Genomic DNA, 24,200 nt, shown 5'->3' with positions numbered 1-24,200 from the left:
TCTTCTGCAGACCGAGGGGAAAGCATCACAGAAATAGTGGTATCTTAAGCCCTGTCTTTAAACCAAGTTTAAACCTGTGTTTATTTTATTGTATTTATATACCCCTCTTCTTGGAACGATGACAAAGGAAGATGACCAAAACGTGCCATGTTGGGCGCCATCAAGTTGTTTCCAACTTAAGATGACCTTAAGGCTAAGACCTTAATCCTAGTGTTTTCTTGGCAACCTTTGCCACTACAGTAGAGTCTCACTTATCCAAGCTCCACTTATGCAATGTTCTGTATTATCCAACGCAGTCTGCCTTTTACTGGTCAATGTTTTTGTAGTAAACGTTGCAATGTTTTGGTGCTAAATTCGTAAATACAGTAATTATTAAATAACATTACTGTGTATTGAACTGCTTTTTCTGTCAAACATGTTTTGGTGCTTAATTTGTAAAATCATAATGTAATTTTATGTTTGTTCCATCCCCCAGAGGTTTGATTTGCATTTTTCCATGGTTGTAGGGAATAGCACCTTTTTGCATTTCTTCCAGGGCTGTTGCAGATTCTGCAGCACCCTGATTGTTAGCCATTAGCAGAGTTTGTAGCCAGCTCAGCAAAGTCTTTGCTGCTGTAGGCTTGCAATGTATCTTTTTGTTCTGGAGACTGCCCCTTTTCCTGGGGAAAAAGGCTCCATTTTGAGAAGCCCTTTGCCTTCTAGACAGAAGAGAAAAGAACTCAGATGTGCTTGTGTGGTCAAGCCAGGCCAGCTCAGACAAGCCATCGTAAGTACTGACGTGCCTTTGAAACTGGTGCTGAGCGTGGACAGGGAAAGACCTGCTCTGTCTAAAAATAGTAACTCAGCACTGGGGCAAAGAATATCTCAGGATTTCCCTGCCATAGGAAGAAGCTTTTTTCTTAATCCCTCCTTATTATCCAACATTTTTGCTTATCCAATGTTCTGCCAGCCCATTTATATTGGATAACTGAGACTCTACTCTTTCTGTCTCTTAAAAGGTATTCTCAGGGTTGGCTGATTTATTAATTAATTGATTGTATTTCAGAGTGTAAGACCGAGCGAAAACATCAGTGAAATCAAAAGAACACCAGAAACATTCAAACAGGTTTAAATAAATAGAAAAGACAGTTTGTGTTTTTTTGGTTTTTTTTTAAAGAGACCTTTTAAAAACGAGACACCACCACAAATCAGCGGAGAGCTGCGATTGGTTGGCTTTTTTGTTTGTTTGTTTGTTTTTTCCAGTTTTTATTGAGTGAAAATGTCAAACCTTGCATCAGTCATGCAAACAAAAAAAATAATAATCAAATAAATAAAACACATATATTAAATTTCTAGTAGCACTAAATTCAAGTGGAAAAATATTCAGTTCTTAATAACGTAGGTGCTGAGGAGACCAAATTCAAGTAAAATCAGAGCACACCGTCCTGTTTTAGGATTTTCTTTTTTTCTCTTCCCGCATTATTATTATTATCATCATCATCATTATTATTATTTTGTCTGAAAACCTATATATAGCTATATATCTATATATATAGGTATATACATATAGATATATACACACACATATATATATGTGCATACATATTATATTTATATTTATATATATATATACACATACATATTTATAAAACATTAAAAAGAGCATTGGTAGTTCAAGCATCACGTCTTTTCCTCCCTCCCCAAACCCCCCGAAACACAGAAAGGGAAAAAAGAAAAGTTAGAAACAACAACAACAAAAGAAAGTACACATTTTTTTTTAAATTCAAAAATGAGCTAGCAATGGCTTATAGTCCTAGTGTGCAATATGGATTTTACAAAAGGCTAGAATTCTCCCTCGTAAGTTGCCTCTCTCTTTCTCTCTCTCTCTCTGCGTGTGAGTTCGGTTTTCCTTTTCGGATCTAGGATTTTTTAAATATTTCATGGGTTTGTTTTTTTTTTTGCTACTTTGAAATACATTTTCTCTTTTCATACACATGACCTTTATTTATATATATATATATTTATATATTTAAAATTTTTGGTGGCTAAGTTCTTTTTGAACAAAAATTGCTTTTGGATGATGAAGCAGTAGTGCTTCCTCTTGCCCTTGTATCCCTTTCCCTCCGAGTTGTATTCTCCTTTTTAACATGCCAGTTAACTGCCATATTCCTTCAATTCTAAGACACATTTCTTCTATATATATAAAAGAGTGATGGAATCCCGGCGACCAACAAAACATCAAAACTAAAGGCCCCCCAAACTCAAAATTTGACAACACAACCCATCATCTATGCCTCCAGGTTGATATAACCAAAAGAAAAGAAAAATCAAGTCCTAATTAGAGGGAGAGGAATAATTGTTTTTATCCAATTGCTGCCAGTTAGAAGGCTAAGCTCCACCCACTTGGGCTCCTTGCAACCCACTCAGCCCAGGGGACAGGCAGAGTTAGGACTCACTTAGGCAGCTTCTGCCAACCCTAAAGTTCAAAAACATGCAAATGAGAGTACATGAATAGGTACTGCTCCGGCGGGAAGGTAACAGCGCTCCATGCAGTCATGCCAACGGCCACATGACCTTGGAGGAGTCTACGGACAACGCCAGCTCTTCAGCTTAGAAATGGAGACCCCCCAGTCAGACACGACAGAACTTAATGTCAGGGGAAAACCTTTACCCTTTACCTAACTACCACCAATTACTCAATACTTTATTTCCCATACCAACAGACTTTGCCACAGCAACGCGTGGCTGGGCACAGCTAGTTTTTCTATATAGTAAAGGTTTCCCCTGATGTTAAGTCCAGTTGTGACCGACTGGGGGTTGGTGCTCATCTCCATTTCTAAGCCAAAGAGCCGGCGTTGTCCATAGACATCTCCAGGTCATGTGGCCGGCATGACCTTTACCATCCTGCTGGAGCAGTACTTATTGATCTACTCACATTTTGCATGTTTTCGAACTGCTAGGTTGGCAGGAGCTGGGGCTAACAGCGGGTGCTCATTCCGCTCCCGGGATCTGAACCTGGGACCTTTCAGTCCGCAAGTTCAGCAGCTCAGTGCTTTAACATATCTCTAACATATTGGTTTAGGTGGGCTAAACCGCTATGCTGCACAAAAATCCTGCCGATTGAAAGGTTGGCAGTTCAAGCCCAGGTCGGGGTGAGCACCCGCTGTTAGCCCCAGCTCACCTGGCAGATGAAAAGATAAAATAGGTACCGCTTTTAGCGAGGAGGTAATAAAGGTAAACTGCCCTTACTTCTGTCTGTGTTGTCTGTCCTTGTTAATTGTCTAATCGGCATTGAATATTTGCCGTATGTGTTTTCTGTTAGCTGCTCTGAGTCCCCTTTGGGGTGAGAAATATACTTATATAAATAAGTATATTTATAAATAAATAAGAATTGCGGGTGAATCTTGTATATTTTTGTCGGTGGCGGCGAGACTGAAATTAGGGTGCGTCTTACAATGGAAGAAATACAGTAACAACAAAAAGGTTAATGCTTGGAGAAGAAAGAACTACGTTCTTAAATGCCTCATTTTGTAAAATAATATGTCTGCAAAATAGGTCAAGTGCCATCAGCGCAACTTGCTCTGAACTTTTTGAAGCCTGTCCTGAAATTTATTTTTATTATTTATTACGATACTTATATCCCGCCCTTCTCACCCATAGGGAAATCACACCCTTTGCCCCCTTGTAAACATTAAGTGCTGCTTCTTCCTATTTTAGTATCCTATGTATTTTTGTTGGTGGTGGCGGTTCTGACATTAGGGCACATCTTACAACTGATGTTGTCTTACAGTTGAAATACGGTATGTCTGTTTTTCAGACCCAAGTAAGATCTAGCTGAGAACTTCTATATCTCGCTGTGACAGTTGCATCAGGACGATTAGGTAGTCCGAATGTCACTGAACTGTTAGTTTACATCCCTTTCTCTTCTCTCCCTTCTCATACAGTGCAAGGTGCTAAACCATGACCGTCTGCTGAAAAAGTGGGATCGGGCCATGACGCTGGTACTCATCATCATCATCATCTCCAAAAGTACAAGGAGACATGGGCTCTTGGTGAGATTTCTTTTAAATTATTTAAAGCATGTGTGATCCAAATGTCTATGTGCTTGAGCTGGCTATTATTTCATCATTAAGAAAAAAGGTGACTTGAAGAAAAACCTGGGGAATGGTGTGAGCCAGAAGAGGATGGTAGTGTCTGAAAAACTTTACTGAAAAACATAGCCTGACTAATCCAGATATGATTTGAGGACATACTTTTTTTTGGTGGTGGAGTTTGTTGTATTAGAACACTTCTAAAACAAAACCACAAGGTTCTGTAGGCGTAATTGTGTTTTCTCCATTGAGGATCTATTTGGGATATACCTGAAGCTATGTTGGGTTCTACGTTGTGTATCTTGCCTCTTGCTTCCCACGAATTGAGACAACCCGTCTGGTCTGGCAAAGAGACCTTAGACCAGTGTTTTGGACGTCAGCGCCTAGAATTGGAGAAGCTGGTGAGGGCTTCTGGGAGAAGGGAGAACCTGCCTTAGACCATCCAATGGAAGTAGATCTGAGTGTGCTCCCAACTTCTAAAAGAGCCATCACTTTACTCATGACCCCCAACCCAATACCAGCCTTCCTGAGATCTGGCTTTCCTAAAGCGAGGTACAACATTCAGGGGTGCAAGTATAGGAAGAGAATGGTGCAGTAGCCCAGAACTCAAACAGCAGGGTTTTGGGGGCCTTGGGTGGCCTAGATCAGGGCTTCTTAATTTGTAGGTCCTGACCCCAAATGCTCAATGTTGGTCCTGACCCCATGTTCAATGTTGGGGTTCCGTTAAATTTCTTGAACGTCACCTAGTGACTGTTTTAGGCATTGACACTAATCTGTGGCGCAGTGTTTTCAGTGGACTCGGCTGAAAATCAAGACTGTGGAGCAAGTCTTTCAGATGCTTTTTTGTTACTGGCATATGTTTTGTTTTTATGTCTCTTTTATTTACCGCGTTTCCCCGAAAATAAGACACTGTCTTATATTTATTTTTCCCCCAAGAAAATATGGCGTATTTTCAGGGGGTGTCTTACTTTTTATTAAGTATGGTACAACTGGGTTGTATGTTTTCCGGGCTGTCTGGCCATGTTCCAGAAGTATTCTTTCCTGACGATTCGGCCACATCTATGGCAGGCATCCTCAGAGGTTGAGGGGTCAGAAGGAAAGTCAGGGAGCACAACAGATGTGGGTTGTTGTATGTTTTCCGGGATGTATGGCCATGTTCCAGAAGGATTCTCTCCTGACGTTTCGCCCACATCTATAGGAGGCATCCTCAGAGGTTGTGAGGTATATGTATATGGGAAGGCTGGCTGGAATCCTATATCGCATCACAGAGTTAAGCGCCCGTGAGTGTTATGTATTTGTAGTCCCTGCGTCAATGGACCTACGGACCTCACAACCTCTGAGGATGCCTGCCACAGATGTGGGCAAAACGTCAAGAGAGAATACTTCTGGAACACGGCCATACAGCCCGGAAAACATATAACAACCCTGTGATCCCTGTTAGTGTGTAAATTAACAACTCAGCTGTAGTTTTGTTGGTGCCACTTTGCTGCTGCAGAAAGTGGTCCTTCGGGTGAGCAGAGAAGAGAAACTGACTCACCATGGTGACAGATGATCGATTCAACTACCTAGCCCAGCATGCACACCACCCTGACAATCCCGGCCATGAAAGCCTTCGACAACATATGGTACAACTGTCTGTATTTATAGGATGATCTCTCTGGGCTCAGTAGCAGAGCCAATCCTCTGGTGTTTGTGTGGTGTGAGACCCACAGACTGTTGCTGGTCAGTGCTGGGGAGCAGCAACTTTACTGGTGTTTGTGGGGGGTGAGAGAGACCCACAGACTATTGCTAGCCATTTCTGGGGGAGAGAAACCCACGGTGCTGAAGCCACAGCTTTACTTCTTTCCCCTGAGGACACACAATACCTAAAGCAGAACGTCCTGCTTCTCACTTCACTGAGGAGACTACTTTCTCCTCAGGAGGAAGAAGTAAAGCTGTGGCTGCTGTTTTACTCAGCATTGTCGGTTTCTCTCCCTATCTCGCCTATCACCATGTCTTATTTTCGTGGTATGGCTTATATTGCGCGAATGCTTAGAAATCCTGTTACGACTTATTTTATGAGTATGTCTTATTTTTGGGGAAACGGTACCTCAATACCTGGGTTCATGAGAATATTTCTTGGGCCAAGAACGGTCCCGAGTGGAAATGTTTAAGAAGCCCTGGGCTAGGTCACAACCGAAGGGTCTTTCCCCTGCCACCCCTTGCACACTTGCAGCCACCGTTGCCACCGGCCAGAGCAACTACTGCCCCACTCAGGCGGGAGCACTGTAATATTAATACGTTCTTTATTATTTAATAACAAAAAGGACCTGGAAGATAAGGGGGGAAAACTGTCTTCTCTTCCTAGCCCTGTTCATTCAATTCATTAATGCTTCTGTTTATTTTTTACCAAAAAAACAAAACAAACCCTCAAAAACTGACAATAAATACCCCTTCCCCAACCATCCCAAGCTGCCTGAGACCCCCATTCCTCCTGTTCATTCGATATAGGAGAAAGGAAAAATGCAAAATTACGTGGGCTATCCAGAAAGTAGATTACGTTTTGGAATTTAAAATGAACAAAGTACAGGAGAAAACATTTACCATATGCAGTTGAAAGCCACACCCAAATACCACATCTCACGTAGTCGCCATTCAAATCTAGGCAGTTACCATAACGATGAATGAGCTTTACAACTCCTTATCCACTAAACTCTGCCGCTTGTGTCCTCAACCAGCTGGTCACTCCTTCCAAAACGTCACCAAAACGCTGCGTTGCCAGCCACGCCCCCATTGTTGGAAACAAGTGGTTGAGGACACAAGCGGCAGAGTTTAGTGGAGAAAGAGTTGCCAAACTCTTTGATCGCTATGGTAAGTGCCTAGATTTGAATGGCGACTACGTGAGATGTGGTATTTGGGTGTAGCTTTCAACTGCATGTGGTAAACGTTTTCTCCTATACTTTTTGAGGACGCAAGCGGCAGAGTTTAGTGGGGAAGGAGTTGCCAAGCTCATTCATCGCTATGGTAAGTGCCTAGATTTGAATGGCGACTACGTGAGATGTGGTATTTGGGTGAGGCTTTCAACTGCATATGGTAAACGTTTTCTCCTGTACTTTGTTCATTTTTAATTCCAAAATGTAATCTACTTTCTGGATAGCCCTCGTAAAAGTATGAATGATACTGGCACCCGACCCTCACCCCATTTCCCACAGATGGCAAAGGACTTAGCTTGTGGGTTAAATAGATCAAACCCTTATTTGCGCACATATACATATATATATACGAGGGCTATCCACAAAGTAGGTTACGTTTTGGATTTTAAAAAGGACAAAGTATAGGATAAATCATTTACCATATGCAGCTGAAAGACACATTCCAATACTACCATCTCATGTAATCTCCATTGAAATTTAGGCACGTTTCAAATAGATAAATGAGTTTGAAAAGTACTGCACCAGTAAATTCCCTGCTTGTGTCCTCAGCTCTTCCCCCTTCTCCCTTCCTGCAGCGTAGCCAATTGTTGGAAACGGAGGAGAGAGGTGGCAAATTTACTGGGGCAGACCTTTTCAAACTCATTTATCTATATGAAATGTGCCTAGATTTCAGTGGGGATTACGTGAGATTATAGTATTGGAATGTGCCTTTCAGCTGCATATGGTAAATGATTTCTCCTTTTTAAAATCCAAGACGTAACCTACTTTGTGGATAGCCCTCATATATATATATATATATATATATATATATATATATATATATGCACTTCATAACCGTCATCAGCACTGTGATCATCCCTAATAATATAATTCACCATTGGGTCCTAGCTGCCCCTCTCCCTGAGAATGGGAGGAGTGTTAAAAGGACAAAACAATCAAATAAAATAAAATAAGGGGGGGGGGGGACCAGAGCTCGCCCTCCCCTCATGAAGAGGTCTGGGGAGGCAGAGGGGGAACACTTGCCCTAAGCACATCCAGCCATGAGAAGAGGGCTCGCTCCTCCACGGCCTAGCCCATCTGCATAATATACAACTTTTCGCTGTCTGCCACCCTGTAAACATGTGCGTCCCAACAGGTGGGTCCCTCTGCCTCGCTCCCCTCTCTCCACCTTTTCCTTTTTTACGTGGTCCGAGGATTCACGACGCTCCTCTCTTCTCTTGTGCACTTTCTGGGCTGGAGTTGGACAGGTTTTGTTTTGCCGCTTGCCGTCCTAGCGTTTGTTCTGACCTCCTGTAATAGGAGTCCTCTCAGTAAATCAGTTTTTTTTGTTATCATTATCATTATTATTATTATTTAAAAAACACCCAAACCCTGCTGCGGTCTGTCTGTTAAGGGGAGGCCTCCTCCGGGACTTGCTCGCCGGGTGGCCTGGAAGCATCGCCGTGGTCTGCAGGAAGCGGAGCCGCCTCTCCGAGTTCCCGAATGTCTTTAGCAGTGTCGGGAAGCGATTCGTCGGAATCTGTATTCAGATCCTCCTCTTCCTCGTCGTCCTCATCGTCGTCATCGTCGTCGTCTTCCTCGTCGTCATCATTCATTTCCTCTTCGTCGTCCTCGTCGTGAGAGGAATCGTCCTCGTCCTCCACGTTGCCACAGCCGGCCGGGAGCTGCTCCGTCTCCGAAGGGGCTGCTCCTTCTCCGGTGCCGGGAGACACGTTGTCGCCTTCTGCCTCCGGCTGCTTCTGACTGAGGTCCAAGGAGTCGTTGAGCCCCACCCCGGCCGCGTTCTGCAGGAAGAAGAGGGAACTGTTTGCGTCGGTGCTGAGGTTGAGGGAGCTGTCCAGGTTGACGGACGGAGTCTGTCCCGCCTCGTACTCCAGGGTGGCGTGCGAGAGTCCCTCGGGGCCCGGAGAGATGGCCGGCAGCTCTCCGCGCTCCTGCTTCTCGTGTTTGCGCTTGTGCGAGTCCATCTGGGACATGCCCACCACCGTGTGCTTGCACCCGGGGTAAGTGCAGTGGAAGTGGGAGCACTTGAGCTTGTACTTGCAATCCGGCACCTCGCAGTCCACGCTGGAGCTGAACTGGCAGAAGCCGGCGGCGCTGATGACGTCCTGCTTGCCGTGGTGCTTGCGGTGAGCGGTCACCTTGGTGCTGTCGGTGCAGCGGAAACCGCAGCGCAGGCAGTGGAAGTGGGTGCTGTTGCCCGAGAACTGGCAGTCGGGGAAGTTGCAGCTGAGGGAGGACTTGAAGCGCTTGAAGTCGTCCAAGACCAGGTTGTCCACCCGGTCGTGGTGCTGGGCGTGCTTGTACATGTGGGTGCGGCCGCAGAACTTGTAGCCACAGTTCTCCCGGGTGCAGTGGTAGTGGGTGACCTTCAGGGAGAACTGGCAGCTGGTGTCCTTGCAGTCCTCGTAGAGGTCGTACCGCCGGAAGCCCTCCAGCATCATCCCTTCGTCCAGCATCTTGCGGGAGGAGGCCGTCTTGCGCCGCTTGCCGAAGGGCGACATGTCCTCGATGATCCAGAAGCGCTTCTTGGCCCCCGCGGCCGTCGGCATCGTGATGGTGTTCCCTGGGAGGCACACAAGACGAGACAAAGTTTTAGAATCGGATTTATTTATTATTTATTTACAGCATTTATATTCCGCCCTTCTCACCCCGAATCACATTACACATATAGGCAAACATTCAATGCCTTTTAACACAGAACAAAGACAAGACAAACATAGGCTCCGAGCTGGGCCTCAAACTCATGACCTCCTAGTCAGAGTGATTCATTGCAGTGATTGATTACAGCTGCTCTCCAGCCTGCGCCACAGCCCAAGCCCAATTCCATTGGGTTCCTTGGCTAATTTGGATGGATTCAGGCAAAGACTTTCCACGTCATGTGTTTCAACCTTAATAGTGGAGTCCCACTATTAGGACTGCTGACTGAAATGCTTGTAGTTCAAATCTGGAGAGCAGGGTGAGCTCCATATGTCAGCTCCTCCCACAGGATGGTAAAACATCCAGGTGTCCCCGGGCAATGTCCTTGCAGACAGCCAATTCTCTCACACCAGAAGCGACTTGCAGTTTCTCAAGGTGCTTCCGATACGAAAAAAAATAACCTTAGTAGTTACCAGGAAGAAGAAGGGGAAAAATAATAATAATAATTATAATTATTATTTTTTTTATTTTATTTTTGTACCCCACCACCATCTCCCCAGAGGGACTCGGGGTGGCTTACAGATATATAAAAATGACTTTGGGTTAACAGTCCTTTGCCAGGGCTCCATGGCCATGCCCAAGGAACAGCAACATGGGCTCTTTAATACTACATTTCTAAAGCCATGCCTATAGCAAACCAGCTGAAAAAATGTATTTATCTGGCTTGGCATTGGCATGATGGACCACACTGGTGTGGAGTTACACCAAGTGGAGGACCCAGAGCTACTGCCACTCCTTGCGCTTTAGGAACTTGTATAGTATCCAGGAGACTGAAATAATTGTACTTAATGGGTACAATTTTTTGGCTGGTCAGATCAGCCTGAGACACACCACCACATCTTTTTCTCTCTCTTGTTGAGATTTGGCAAGATGTAAACCGGTGGTTCCCAACCTTTGGACCTCCAGGTGTTTTGAACTTCGGCTCCCACACTTCATAACTGGGATTTCTGGGAGTTGAAGTCCAAAATACCTGGAGGCCCAAAGATTGGGAACTACTTGTAAACAGAATTAGAAAAGAGAAAGGTCAATGTCATGTTTGCTGAATACGTCCATTTTGAGTTGCTGTGAGTTTTCCAGGCTGTATGGCCATGTTCCAGAAGCATTCTCTCCGGACATTTTGCCCACATCTATCATAGGCATCCTCAGAGGTTGTGAGGTCTGTTGGAAACTAGACAAGTGGAGTTTATATACAGTAGAGTCTCACTTATCCAAGCTAAACGGGCCGGCAGAAGCTTGGATAAGCGAATATCTTGGATAATAAGGAGGGATTAAAGAAAAGCTATTAAACCTCAAATTAGGTTATGATTTTACAAGTTAAGCACCAAAACATCATGTTTTACAACAAATTTGACAGAAAAAGTAGTTCAATACGCAGTAATGTTCTGTTGTAATTACTGTATTTACGAATTTAGCACCAAAATATCATGATATATTGAAAACATTGACTACAAAAATGGCTTGGATTATCCAGAGGCTTGGATAAGTGAGGCTTGGATTAGTGAGACTCTACTGTTCAAGGTGGGAGAAAGAACTCTTGTCTGTTGGAGGCAAGTGTGAATGTTGCCATTGGCCAGCCTGATTAGTATTTGCCTGCAAGAGATGTGCACAAAACGTCAGGAAAAATGCTTCTGGAACATGGCTAGACAGCCCGGAAAATTCACAGCAACCCAGTGATTCCGGCCATGAAAGCCTTTGACAACACATTGTACATCCTTTTTCTTTTGCTGCTTTAATCTATGAGGAGGCCTTCGGGATCTGATTGCCATACCGAAAAATTCATGCACTATTGAGCATGAAGCTAAATCTTAGAACAAGCAAAAGACTCAACCATAGAAGTATGGATGAGCATTACCATCCTACTTTGAGAGGGCAATGAAGCTCAAGAGCAGTGGTTCCCAAACTTATTTGGCCTACCGCCCCATTTCCAGAAAAAATATGATTCAGCGCCTCCTGAAAAGGGGCCACAAATGGGCGGCCAGGACTGGGATAGGTAGAGTTACGAGCTCTGAGTCAGGGCTGAGCTTCTATCCCTGTCCTGTGGCACCTGCCAGGACACAAGGGGCGGGGCTAGAGGAGGGGGCGGGGCCTCTTCCCCAAGTGCTGACAGGGCCATTGCCTTTCTCTGAGGCTGAGAGAGTGTGACTTGCCTTCTATTCCACAAAATGGGCAAAACCCATCTCCCATGGACTCCATTACAACTAGCAATCATACATCTTCCTCATCAAAGGCTCACAAAATAAATCAGGATTGGTATAGAGGCTCAGCCCTGTTTCACGCTCTTGGGAAGAGGCCCCGCCCCCAACCCCAGCCCCGCCCTTTAGTCCTAAAAGGCCTCTCAGGAGAAGTATAGAGGCTCAGCTCTGTCTCAGGCTCTTGGAAGGAGGCCCCGCCCCCTTCCCTAGCTCCACCCTCTGTGTCCCAACAAGCGCCTCAGGAAAAGTATAGCTGCTCAGCCCTGTCTCAGGCTCTTGGGAAGAGGCCCCGCCCCCACCCCTAGCCCCGCCCTTTAGTCCTGAAAGGCCTCTCAGGAGAGGCATAGAGGCTCAGCCCTATCTCAAGCTCTTGGAAGGAAGCCCCGCCCCTGCCCCTAGCCCCACCCTTTAGTCCTGAAAGACCTCTCAGGAGAAGTATAGAGGCTCAGCCCTATCTCAGGCTCTTGGAAGGAGGCCCCGCCCCTGCCCCTAGCCCCACCCTTTAGTCCTAAAAGGCCTCTCAGGAGAAGTATAGAGGCTCAGCCCTGTCTGGTGCTTTTGGGAAGCAGCCCTGCCCCCTTCCCTAGCACCACCCTCTGTGTCCCAACAAGCACCTCAGGAAAAGCATAGATGCTCAGCCCTGTCTCAGGCTCTTGGGAAGAAGCCACGCCCACTTCTCTAGCTCTGCCCCCTGTGTCCTAACAGGCGCCTCAGGAGAAGTGCCGTTCTTGACCCTATTACTTTTATGGCGAACAACAAAGGTATTCCACCTTGGTTTTGTCGTGTCTGGGAGGGTGGGAATGGAGCAACCTGAGGGCGGAGTGTGTGTGGGGGGTATTTGTGGGAGAAAGCGTAGAGCCATTTACCTGCCGCGTCCTGAACTAGAGGGACGTCGCTTTTGACTGGAGTTGGAGTGGCAAGGACGGGTGAGAACCCCGTTGAGCTGGCCGTGGGCAAGACAATGCCCCGGCTGGATCCCAGCGTGGCACTGAGCAGAGAGTATGAGACACAAGATGGAGAGAAGAGGTACGGGAGGGAAGGGAGGGGGGCCCTGAGTAGGGCCTGTGAGAAAGATGGAGGCAGAGGTGGTGGCTGTGGTGCATTGTGGGCAACGTCATCCCCAGCGGCGGCAGGAGCAGGAGGAAGAGGAGGAGGAGCAGCCAGGCAGCCTGGAGAAATGTGGAAAGAAAACAAAAATAGCAGGAAAGGAAAGGAAAGGGGAAACAAAAGGAAAGAAAAAGAACCAAAATGAGAACCCAAGAGTGTAAGCGATACAATGAAAATGGAGAGCACATTCACACGTACAAGAACGGAGTCGCAACAGAGGAGGAAATGGAGGGTGCGTGATGAAGAGCGGCGCCGGAGGAGTGAAGGCCACCAAAGGCCACGGGGAAGGGGACGAAAAGGCGGAGACCTCGTCATTTGGCGAGAGGATGGACGGGCAGGGCCATCGTTTGACTATGGGGTCTGAGAAGAGCCTCTCCGTTGGCTTCTCAAGGACTTGCCGAAAGTGGACCACTGTGCGGTCATATTTCGGGGCTCTAAGCCACCGTAATCAGCTCAAACCATATTATAGATGGATCGTCACTTCTAAAAAATTGCCATCGTGGGAATTTCCCAAGACGAAGATGTACGAGGGCTATCCAGAAAGTAGATTACATTTTGGAATTAAAAATGAACAAAGTATAGGAGAAAACATTTACCATATGCAGTTGAAAGCCAGACCCAAATACCACTTCTCAACATAGTCGCCATTCAAATCTAGGCACTTCTCATAGCGATGAATGAGCTTGGCAACTCTTTCCCCACAAAACTCTGCCGCTTGTGTCTTCAAAAAGTATAAGAGAAAACATTTACCATATGCAGTTGAAAGCCAGACCCAAATACCACTTCTCAACATAGTCGCCATTTAAATCTAGGCACTTATCATTGCGATAAAGGAGTTTGGAAAGTCCTTCCCCACCAAACTTTGCTGCTTGGCTTGCATCCTCAACTGCAGCTGTGGATGTGCACGCGCTCAACTCGTCCTGGATAGCTCTTCTGTTTTGCAAAAGCTTGCAAGGAAGGTTATGGCGAACGTTTTTTGGGACAGGAAAGGTGTGCTTCTTGCCAAACCTTAGAAGAAAGATCCAGGACGAGCGTGGGGGAAAGTTGAGTGCATGCACATGCGTAGCTGCGGGAAGGGGACGCAAGCCAAGCGGCAAAGTTTGGTGGGGAAGGACTTTCCAAACTCTTTGATCGCTATGAGAAGTGTCTAGATTTCAATGTGGACTATGTTGAGAAGTGGTATTTGGGTCTGGCTTTCAACTGCATATGGTAAATGTTTTCTCCTATACTTTTTGAGGACGCAAGCGGCAGAGTTTTGTGGGGAAGGAGTTGCCAAGCTCATTCATCGCTATCAGAAGTACCTAGATTTCTATGTGGACTATGTTGAGAAGTATTTGGGTCTGGCTTTCAACTGCATATGGTAAATGTTTTCTCCTATACTTGGTTCATTTTTAATTCCAAAACGTAATCTACTTTCTGGATAGCCCTCGTATTATATCTATTTACTTTACTAGATTGATACCCCAGTGTAAGCTGATACTACTTAGTGGAATTGGTTTGCGCTTCAGCACACCTTAAGCCAGAACATTATTTTTGAGAGTTTCCTCTGTGCCTTGAAACATGTTAAGATTATTTCACTTCTACACAGTCAATGTTTATCAGGAAAGTACTCTGAAGGCCACTTGGTCTTTTTCTTCTTCTAGGTGAGGTATGAATGCTTGACCTTATGAATCAGGGCAGAACTCCTTTCATGCATAGTAAAAGGAGGCATCAAGGTGAACCACAAGAGATCTAGCATGGCACAGTCTGGCCCAGGAGTGTGACATTAGCCTCTCGGAATTGGAAACATCTCGAATCAATGCCTCTTACCTGCCGACGTGCTTTCGTTGCCCACCGGCGTGCTGGAGCAGCTGCGGTCCATGTTGGAGGACTCCGAGGAGATGCCGCCAGGGCTGCAGCCTGTGTAGTCGATGTACTCGTCCGTCTCCGTGTCCATCATGCTTTGGGGTCCCTGAAAGGAAGCAGGGGTCCCTGAAGACGCTGGGCTGGGCGCCATGCTGCCAACTTGCTGAAGATTATCACTCCTAGGAGCATGTCCAATAACCTGAAAGGAGTGGGCAAGTTGAACAAGAAGTTCAACAAGAACTCGTGATTCTGTACAGCTGCCACAGAACTAAGTATCACTGGCATTTTTCACAGTAGAGAGCTGTGACCAGGAGCAGTTGGGAATTTTAGTGTTCTGGTCGTATGGATCTCTCTCTGGAAAATTCACATGACGTTTCCTACATGTACAATGGACTGATGGGAATACCCGTCAACTAAGATTATGTTTAGCTAGCTTGTCAGTGATCTGGCTCAAGAGAAGATCGTTCCCAAACAGAAGTCCACCTTGAGCCGTTAGGAGGGGCGGGAAACAAATCAAATAATAATAATAATAATAATAATAATAATAATAATAATAATAATAATAATAATAATCACAGTCCTAGACACTTGGGAAGTGTCCGAAATGTGATCCAGTACAACAGCCAGCAGACTGTTTGTGGGGACCCATCTGGTTGTGTTTATAATAATAATAATAATAATAATAATAATAATAATAATAATAATAATAATAATAATAATACATCACACAGTCCTAGACACTTGGGAAGTGTCTGATGTGTGATCCAGTTCAACAGCCAGCAGAGTGTCTGCTGTGGACTCATCTTGTTGTGTTTCAAATACTACTACTAATACTACTACTAATAATAATTGTATGGCACAGCAAACAAGATAGATATGCTGGATTTTGTATCACAAAATCACAAATCGAACACTTCCCAAGTGTCTAGGATTGTGATGTATTATTATTATTATTATTATTATTATTATTATTATTAGAAACACAACAAGATGAGTTTACAGCAGACACTCTGCTGGCTGTTGTCTTGGATCACATGTCGGACACTTCCCCAGTGTCTAGGACTAATTATTATTATTATTATTATTATTATTATTATTATTATTATTACTACTACTACGACTATTACTATTACTATTATCCTCCAGATGTTACTGAACATCAATTCATAGAAACCCAGGTCAATGCACATACTGGTTAATGGTAGTTGTTGGCCAACATCGCTCATGGTCCCAAGGCTGATACTTACTATCATAAGAGAAGGACCATGGTGTGAGAGAAAAAATCTGCTTTGCAGGCAGATTATTATTATTATTATTATTATTATTATTATTATTATTATTATTATTATTATTATTATTTTCTACATTTATATCCCGCTCTTCTCACCCCAAAGGTGACTCTGAGCAGCTTACAAATCAAATGTACATACAATATATTATTAGCTTAGCACAATATAAGCATTAAATTACTATATTGTACTATATCATTATATGGCAATATTATTAGTAATATTACATTTAATATATAACATATAATTAATTTTATTATATTATTAGTAGTACAATATTGTATTACATTATAATATTATTATCAATATTATAAGTATATACAGATGGTCCCAAGTTCGAATTCTCTGTATCTCCCAGGCAATAGCTACGGCCACTAAGCAGGTGGAAAACCGTGCAAAGAAAGAGTGAGAGGAAGTCACCTGAGTGGGAACGCGGTCGAAGTTCTTCCCCAGCATCCTCCGCATGTGTTTCCGGGCATGGGATGTCATCTGGTGCTTCAGCAAGAAGGAGAACTGGCAGCCCTCGCGGATGCAGTGGAAATGGCTGTTGACTTGGTTGTACTTGCAACCTGGGAGAGAAGATGCAAAACAGATGCAAAACAGATGCAAACCTCATCCGCTAACAACAGCAGCAAGTTAGCAACAGATGTGCTCCAGGCCAGGGCCAAAGCAACGCAGAGGACTCTTACAAGTAAAACTCTTACAAGTAAAACAAGATGTCAAAGAAGAAGAACATGCCCTGGCAGAAAATGTAAAGCAAAGTGAAGAACCTGCTTTGATTGACGTCAAAAATCAGAAACTCCTCAAAGCACAGCAGACAAAAAACCAGTACAAGAAAACCGCACTACAAACTAGAGCTTACAGCTGGCACAACAAAACATTGCATGGAAAGTTCCTTGACAAAATTGAAGGAAAAGCTGACAAGGAGAAGACCTGGCTCTGGCTCACAAATGGGACCCTGAAGAAGGAGACACTATACTGCAATATTATTAGTAATATTACATGTAATATATAATATACAATTATAATAGTGTATATTACATTTTCAATATTATAGGTAAAGGTAAAGGTTTTCCCCTGACGTTAAGTCCAGTTGTGTCCGACTCTGGGGGGTTCATTTCTAAGCCGAAGAGTTGTCCGTAGACACCTCCAAGGTCATGTGGCCACTGGTATGACTGCATGGAATACTGTTACCTTCCCACCGGAGCAGTACCTATTGATCTACTCACATTGGCATGTTTCCAAACTGCTAGCTTGGCAGGAGCTCGGGCTAACAGTGGACACTCACTCCGCTCCCGGGATTTGAACCTGCGACCTTTTGGTCTACAAGTTCAGCAGTTCAGTGCTTTAACACACTTCGCCACCGGGGCTTCTTTATATTATTATTATTATATTGTATTAATTTATAATATTATTATCACTATACGTATATACAATATATTATATTATTAGTACAATATAATATTAGCATTATATATTATTATATTGTTAAACGATCATGAGTCAATGTGTTGTCGAAGGCTTTCATGGCCAGAATCACTGAGTTGCTGTGAGTCTTCCAGGCCATGTTCTAGAAGCATTCTCTCCTAATGTTTCACCCACATCTATGGCAGGCATCCTCAGAGGTTGTGAGATCTGTTGGAAACTAGGCAAGTGGGGTTTATATATCTGTGGAATAACTAGGGTGGGAGAAATAAGTCTTGTCTGTTGGAGGCAAGTGTGAATATTGATTAGGATTGAGAAAACAATGCTAATCTAGCATTTCTAGCATAGGAGAAAACATTTACCATATGCAGTTGAAAGTCACACCCAAATACTTCTCAATATAGTCGCAATTCAAATCTAGGCACTTCTCATAGCGATGAATGAGCTTGGCAACTCCTTCCCCACAAAACTCTGCTGCTTGCGTCCTCAACTAGCCGGTCTCCCCTTTCCGCAGCTGCGCATCGTCGTCAAAACGCTGCGTTGAGGACGCAAGCGGCAGAGTTTTGTGGGGAAGGAGTTGCCAAGCTTTTTTATCGCTATGATAAGTGCCTAGATTTGAATGGCGACTATGTTGAGAAGTGGTATTTGGGTGTGGTTTTCAACTGCATATGGTAAATGTTTTCTCCTATACTTTTTGAGGAGGCAAGCGGCAGAGTTTGGTGGGGAAGGAGTTGCCAAGCTCATTCATCGCTATGATAAGTACCTAAATTTGAATGGCGACTATGTTGAGAAGTGGTATTTGGGTCTCCTATACTTTGTTCATTTTAAATTCCAAAACGTAATCTACTTTCTGGATAACCCTTGTATATCTGTGGAATGGCCGGGAGAAACAACTCTTTGTCTGTTGGAGGCAAGTGTGAATGTTGCAATTGTCCACCTTGATTAGCATTGGATGGCCTTGTAGCTTCATAGCCTGGCTGTTTCCTGCCTGGGGGAATCTTTTGTTGGGAGGTGTTAGCTGCCCCTGATTGTTTCATGCTTGGAATTAATCTGTTTTCTGAGTTTTGTTCTTTATTTACTGTCCTGATTTTAGACTTGTTTTTTTTTAATATTGGGGGGGGGGGCGGATTTGGTTCATTTTTATGGTTTCTTTCTATTGAAATTCTCCACATGCTTTCAGTGGCTTCTCTGTGTCGTCTGACATGGTTGTTGTTAGAGTGGTCCAGCATATCTGTGTTCTCAAAAAATATTCTATGTCCGGGTTGACCTCAAATCCTCTGGGGATGCCTGCCATAGATGTGGGTGAAACGTCAGGAGAGAATGCTTCCAGAACCTGGCCATACACCCCGGAAGACTCAAAGCAATCCACTATCATGAATCACTACATTACATACTAGCTGTGCCCGGCCACGCGTTGCTGTCTACACTGCCATATAATCCAGTTCAAATCAGATAATCTGTATTTTATAGGTAGTGAGGCCTAACTTTACCTGTCCCCTGAGGTGAGTGGGTTGCTAGGAGACCAAGTGGGCGGAGCTTAGCCCTCTAACTGGCAGCAATTGGATAAAAACTATTATTCCTCTCTCTGTAATTAGGACTTAATTTTTCTTTTCTTTTTGTTGTATTAACGTAGAGGCGTGGATGAAAGGTTGTGCTGTCAATTTTCGAGGTTGTGGGGCGTTTAGTTTAGTTGTTTTGTCCGGTTCCGTGATTCCATTACCCTTTTATATATATAGATTCCTAACTTCCCAACAGGATTCTGGCTGCTAAGTTTTTAAGTACAAGTTTACTATCCAAAAGAAGAGCCGTTTCTCCTTCTCTCTCTTAAGCAAGAAGGAAGAGTCCCTCGGGCGACCTGCTGCCCGATATTTATTGATAAGATTTATTAGTTGCCACACAGCAAATAGCTCTCAGGGAAGCCTACAGTAAAAACACAAATAAAATCCAAAATCCATATACATCAAATCAGAAGTGGCATAATAAATGAATCAATTGAGAGCAACCAGGGGGGAATAAAACAATGGCCAGCCCAAGAAGATCCAAAAGCTGCGGAAAGAAAGGAATATATAAAAGGCCTGCTGTGCTTTTTTTTGCTCTGGAGCAACTGATTTCCCCCGATGAAGTTTTGTGTAAATGTAATAAACCAATTAACGGGTTCAGTTCAGAAAACGGCCTGATTAATTTACCCAGATTTCTTTAATCTTGTGAAATTCCTCCTCACAGGTACAACTGGGCTTGTAAATCCCTTTGCTTTGGGGACTGCGGTGCATTGGCCACGTTTGAAACCTGATCTGCTCGACCACTCGGAAAGGGAAACACTGGAGGGATTGTGTTGTCGAAGGCTTTCATGGCCGGAATCCTTGGGCTGTCTGGCCACGTTCTAGAAGCATTCTCTCCTGACATTTCACCCACATCTATGGCAGGCATCCTCAGAGGTTGTGAGGTCGGTTGAAAACTAGATAAGTGGGGTTTATATCTTTGTGGAATGTCCAGGGTGGGAGAAAAAGCTCTTGTCTGCTTGAGGAAAGTGTGAATGTTGCAAACGGCCAACATTTATTATTATTATTATTATTATTATTATTATTATTATTATTATTATTATTTTATTATGACACAGCAAACAAGATAGATATGCTGGATTTCGTATCACGAAATCACAAGTCGAACACTTTCCAAGTGTCTAGGACTGTGTGATGTATTATTATTATTATTATTATTATTATTATTATTATTATTATTATTATTATTATTATTATTTTATTATGACACAGCAAACAAGATAAATATGCTGGATTTCGTATCACGAAATCACAAGTCGAACACTTTCCAAGTGTCTAGGACTGTGTGATGTATTATTATTATTATTATTATTATTATTATTGTTATTTTATTATGACACAGCAAACAAGATAGATATGCTGGATTTCATATCACAAAATTACAAGTCGAACACTTCCCAAGTGTCTAAGACTGTGTGATGTATTTTCGGATGATGCGTGCAGATCCCAGTTGGGTTGTCAGATCGTGATTTTGTCAATGTCTATTGTTTCCAAATGCCAGCTGAGATCTTTTGGCACAGCACCCAGTGTGCCCATCACCACCGGGATCACCTGTATTGGTTTCTGCCAGAGTCTTTGAAGTGCAATCTTGAGGTCCTGAGAGCGGCTGAGTTTTCCCTGTTGTTTTTCGTCACCTGGGATGGCGATATCAATGATCCAAACCTTTTTCTTTTCCACAACTGTCATGTCTGGTGTGTTGTGTTCCAGAACTTTGTCAGCCTGGATTCGGAAGTCCCACAGTCTCTTTGCGTGCTCATTTCCCAATACTTTTGCAGGTTTGTGATCCCACCAGTTCTTTACTGCTGGGAGGTGGTACTTGAGGCATAAGTTCCAATGAATCATAGTTGTGCCTCTGTTTGTAGTCTGTCTGTGCGATTTTCTTACAGCAGCTGAGGATATGATCAATGGTTTCGTCGGTTTCCTTGCACAGTCTGCATTTTGGGTCATCAGCTGATTTTTCGATCTTGGCCTGAATTGCCTTTGTCCTGATGTCTTGCTCCTGGGCTGCAAGGATCAGGCCTTCTGCCTCCTTCTTCAGGGTCCCATTCGTGAGCCATAGCCAGGTCTTCTCCTTATCAGCTTTTCCTTCAATTTTGTCAAGGAACTTTCCATGCAATGTTTTGTTGTGCCAGCTGTCAGCTCTAGTTTGTAGTGCGGTTTTCTTGTACTGGTTTTTTTTGTCTGCTGTGCTTTGAGGAGTTTCTGATTTTTGCCTTCAATCAAAGCAGGTTCTTCACTTTGCTTGACATATTCTGCCAGGGCATGTTCTTCTTCTTTGACTGCTTGTTTTACTTGCAAGAGTCCTCTGCCCCCTGATCTTCTAGGCAGATATAGCCAGTTAGGGTGCAGTGAATGATGAATGGTCATGAGTTTTCTTGTTTTTTTAAATTATTATTATTATTATTATTATTATTATTATTATTATTATTATTATTATTATTATTATTATTCCCCCTCTCGTCACAACCCACAGGACCACAGAAACCCCTCCACCTTTTCACCCCATTCTTCCCTAATGCAGCCGTCCTGTTCTTTTCTCAGGAGGAAGAACAAACAGTGCGGAAACTGTATCAGCACCAGGCAGGTGAAGGCTTGCCCGTTTCCAGGGCAGCCGTGTGTCATGTATCACGGCCAGGCTTTGTCTGGACCCCGATATCCCGGGAACGCCACCGGTTGAGCAAACAACGGCGCCTGCCAAGCCTCCTGACATCCATAAGCCGAGACCCAGGTAAAGGGGGCGGCCGTGTGGTGTTGTTTCCTGTTGCCCAGGTTACCTCCGGTGCCTTGCTGCCTCTCTGACATAAATTCTTTATGAAGAAGAGGACAACTGTTTTCTTTCCCCTTTTTGTTGCTCTTGTGCGTACGGCCTATTTTTATCCCCCCGACAATAGAATAAGCCAATGATGGTCAACCTTTTGCGCTTGGTGTGTCAAAATTCACCAAAAAACCTAGCATGACTTGGGTGGTGTGTCACTTTGAGAAAAAAAACCATAATTTCACAATATGTATAGTTTAAATAACAAAAATATATAATTGTAATATACAACTGTATTTAATAAATCATAACTATTTACTACCATTATTTCCATGTACAACAATCTTTGGTACCTCTTGCAGTTTCCACACTGATTTTTCTCTATTCTAGTTTCAATGTAGTCACAAATAATGAATAATATAATAGTAATAATATGATAATATACTACAATAATAGAATAATCATAGAACGATTATATATGTAACTAGCTGTGCCCGGCCACGCGTTGCTGTGGCGTTGTCTGGTGGTGTTGGTGAGAAATTGTTGAGGTAGTGGTGGTATTGAATGTCTGTTGTATGGTAGTCTTTATGTTTACTATGCACACTGAAGTGGATTATATGGCAGTGTGGAGTCAAGATAATCCAGTTCAAAGCAGATAATATAATATTATAAATGGGTTATACAGCTGTGTGGAAGGGCCTTGAGTCTACACTGCCATATAATCCAGTGCAAATTAGATAATCTGTGGAAGAGGCCTAAGTGAGGCCTAACTGTGCCTGTCCCCTGGGCTGAGTAGGTTGCTAAGAGACCAAGTGGGCGGAGCTTAGCCTTCTAACTGGCAGCAATTGGATAAAAACTATTATTCCTTTCCCTTTAATTAGGACTTTATTTTTCTTTTCTTTTTGTTGTATCAACCTAGAGCCGTGAATGATGGGTTGTGTTGTCAAATTTCGAGGTTGGGGGGCCTGTAGTTTTGTTGTTTTGCCCGGTGCCCTGATGCCATCACTATTTTATATATATAGACTAGCTGTGCCCGGCCACGCGTTGCTGTGGCGTATGGGAATTCTTTGTTAGGTAGGTGGAATAACAGTGAATAGCTTTTTAGCCTGAAAGCCTGGCCATTTTCTTATGTGAATCCTTGTTTGGTGAGGTGGAATAGAAAGGAATAGGCTTGCTGCTTGGAAGGTTAGGTAGTTGCCTTTTAGGGGAATGTCTTTTTGGGGTGGTAGAATTGTAATGAATAGCCTCGGTGGTTCAAAGCCTGGGTGCTTGCTACCTAGGGGAAATCTTTGAGCGAGCTGATCCTGGGCAGCCATGCTGTCCCGAAAAATACTTTGAGTTCCGCACGCATGTGTACATTGCCTGTTGTGGGTTTTGGCCTTTTTTTGGTGTTGTGATTGTGTTTTTTGTGTGATTGTGTTGTATCTTACTGGAGGCATGGATGATGGATTGTGTTGCCAATTTTAGAGTTTGGGGGGTGTTGGGTTTTGTTGTTTTGTGAGTCACCGTGATGCCAAAAGCCTTTTATATATATAGATTACTAAAAATGATATAGAAATATTTTATTACAAAATTGAGGACGGGGGTCAGGCAAATGACCTTGGAGGGCGGCATCCGGACCCCAGGCTGGATCCTGAAGGGTGATCCTGAAGGGCTGGGTGTTGTGTGGGGGAAACGCTGATCAATTCCACACTGCTCAGGGGGAGGGTGGGGTGGATGGGAGAGGTGTTTACAATTTCGTAATTGCTTTGGCAGGGCTCTAATAAGTTTGGCAAACGAACCCGCCACCGCACAGCCCTGCTCCGTGCCATCTATCGGGCCTTTTGATGTGCCGCCGTTTGGCCCGATCGTTGGCATCGAAAGAGGCGGCGAGGCACCCGCCTCCAGCACCGAAGCGGCAGTGGGTGCCAGGAGAAAGGTGGGGCAATCTCGAGAACGTCTCTCCACCCACCTGCATCTCCAGCAGTGGGAAATATTTATCCTTTGGCTTTTGCTCTTCGGGGCTGGGAACAAACACCGAAAGGCCTGTGCCCTCAAGCCCGGCGGAATTGGGTAAAAAGGAATGACTGGGAGATTCCAGTGATTTTTTTTCTCACGCTCAGTCATGAATATGATGGGACCCCACCCTCTCCATCGCCTGGTTTAGGAGAGATGATCCACTTTGCCTTGCCAGGCTTGGATCTGATCATGTAGATTCCCAACCTCTTTTTGATCAGGGACCACTCTGCAATGTTATTACCAAAAGGGTTACAAATCAGTTTTGGGTCAACTTTCAATTCAGTTTGGTTATTTGGGGAGCTGATTCAGTAAATTACATTTGATAGACCGTATCAGCTCTAGTTTCTG

The 24,200-nt window shown here is 44.0% G+C and overlaps 1 protein-coding gene and 1 long non-coding RNA gene across 7 annotated transcripts in view; one reads left to right on the top strand and one right to left on the bottom strand.

Annotated features, from left to right (window-relative positions):
• Positions 1 to 1,208: 1,208 nt before the first annotated feature.
• casz1 (castor zinc finger 1) overlaps positions 1,209 to 24,200 on the bottom strand; it is a 435,538-nt gene continuing 412,546 nt past the window's right edge. For 3 of the 6 annotated variants that reach the window (XM_062966047.1, XM_062966046.1, XM_062966049.1), the window contains 4 exons: positions 16,536 to 16,684; positions 14,791 to 15,025; positions 12,741 to 13,043; positions 1,209 to 9,548 (listed from right to left, as the gene is read on the bottom strand). In XM_062966047.1, the coding sequence (XP_062822117.1) occupies positions 8,371 to 9,548; positions 12,741 to 13,043; positions 14,791 to 15,025; positions 16,536 to 16,684 (1,865 nt within the window). In that variant the 3' untranslated portion in view covers positions 1,209 to 8,370. The remainder of the gene's footprint in view (positions 9,549 to 12,740; positions 13,044 to 14,790; positions 15,026 to 16,535; positions 16,685 to 24,200) is intronic. The other 3 variants (XM_062966050.1, XM_062966052.1, XM_062966051.1) reach the window with 3 other exon arrangements.
• Positions 3,919 to 23,517, top strand: LOC134294545 (uncharacterized). The gene is made up of 3 exons (XR_010001402.1): positions 3,919 to 4,031; positions 19,764 to 19,983; positions 21,641 to 23,517. It is a non-coding gene; the product is annotated as an uncharacterized LOC134294545 (long non-coding RNA).

This window comes from Anolis carolinensis, unplaced genomic scaffold, assembly GCF_035594765.1.
Source record: "Anolis carolinensis isolate JA03-04 unplaced genomic scaffold, rAnoCar3.1.pri scaffold_15, whole genome shotgun sequence".
In the NCBI taxonomy this organism is placed as follows: domain Eukaryota; kingdom Metazoa; phylum Chordata; class Lepidosauria; order Squamata; family Dactyloidae; genus Anolis; species Anolis carolinensis.
The sequence above is the reverse complement of the archived record's forward strand: the minus strand, read 5'-3'. Positions and strand labels throughout refer to the sequence as shown.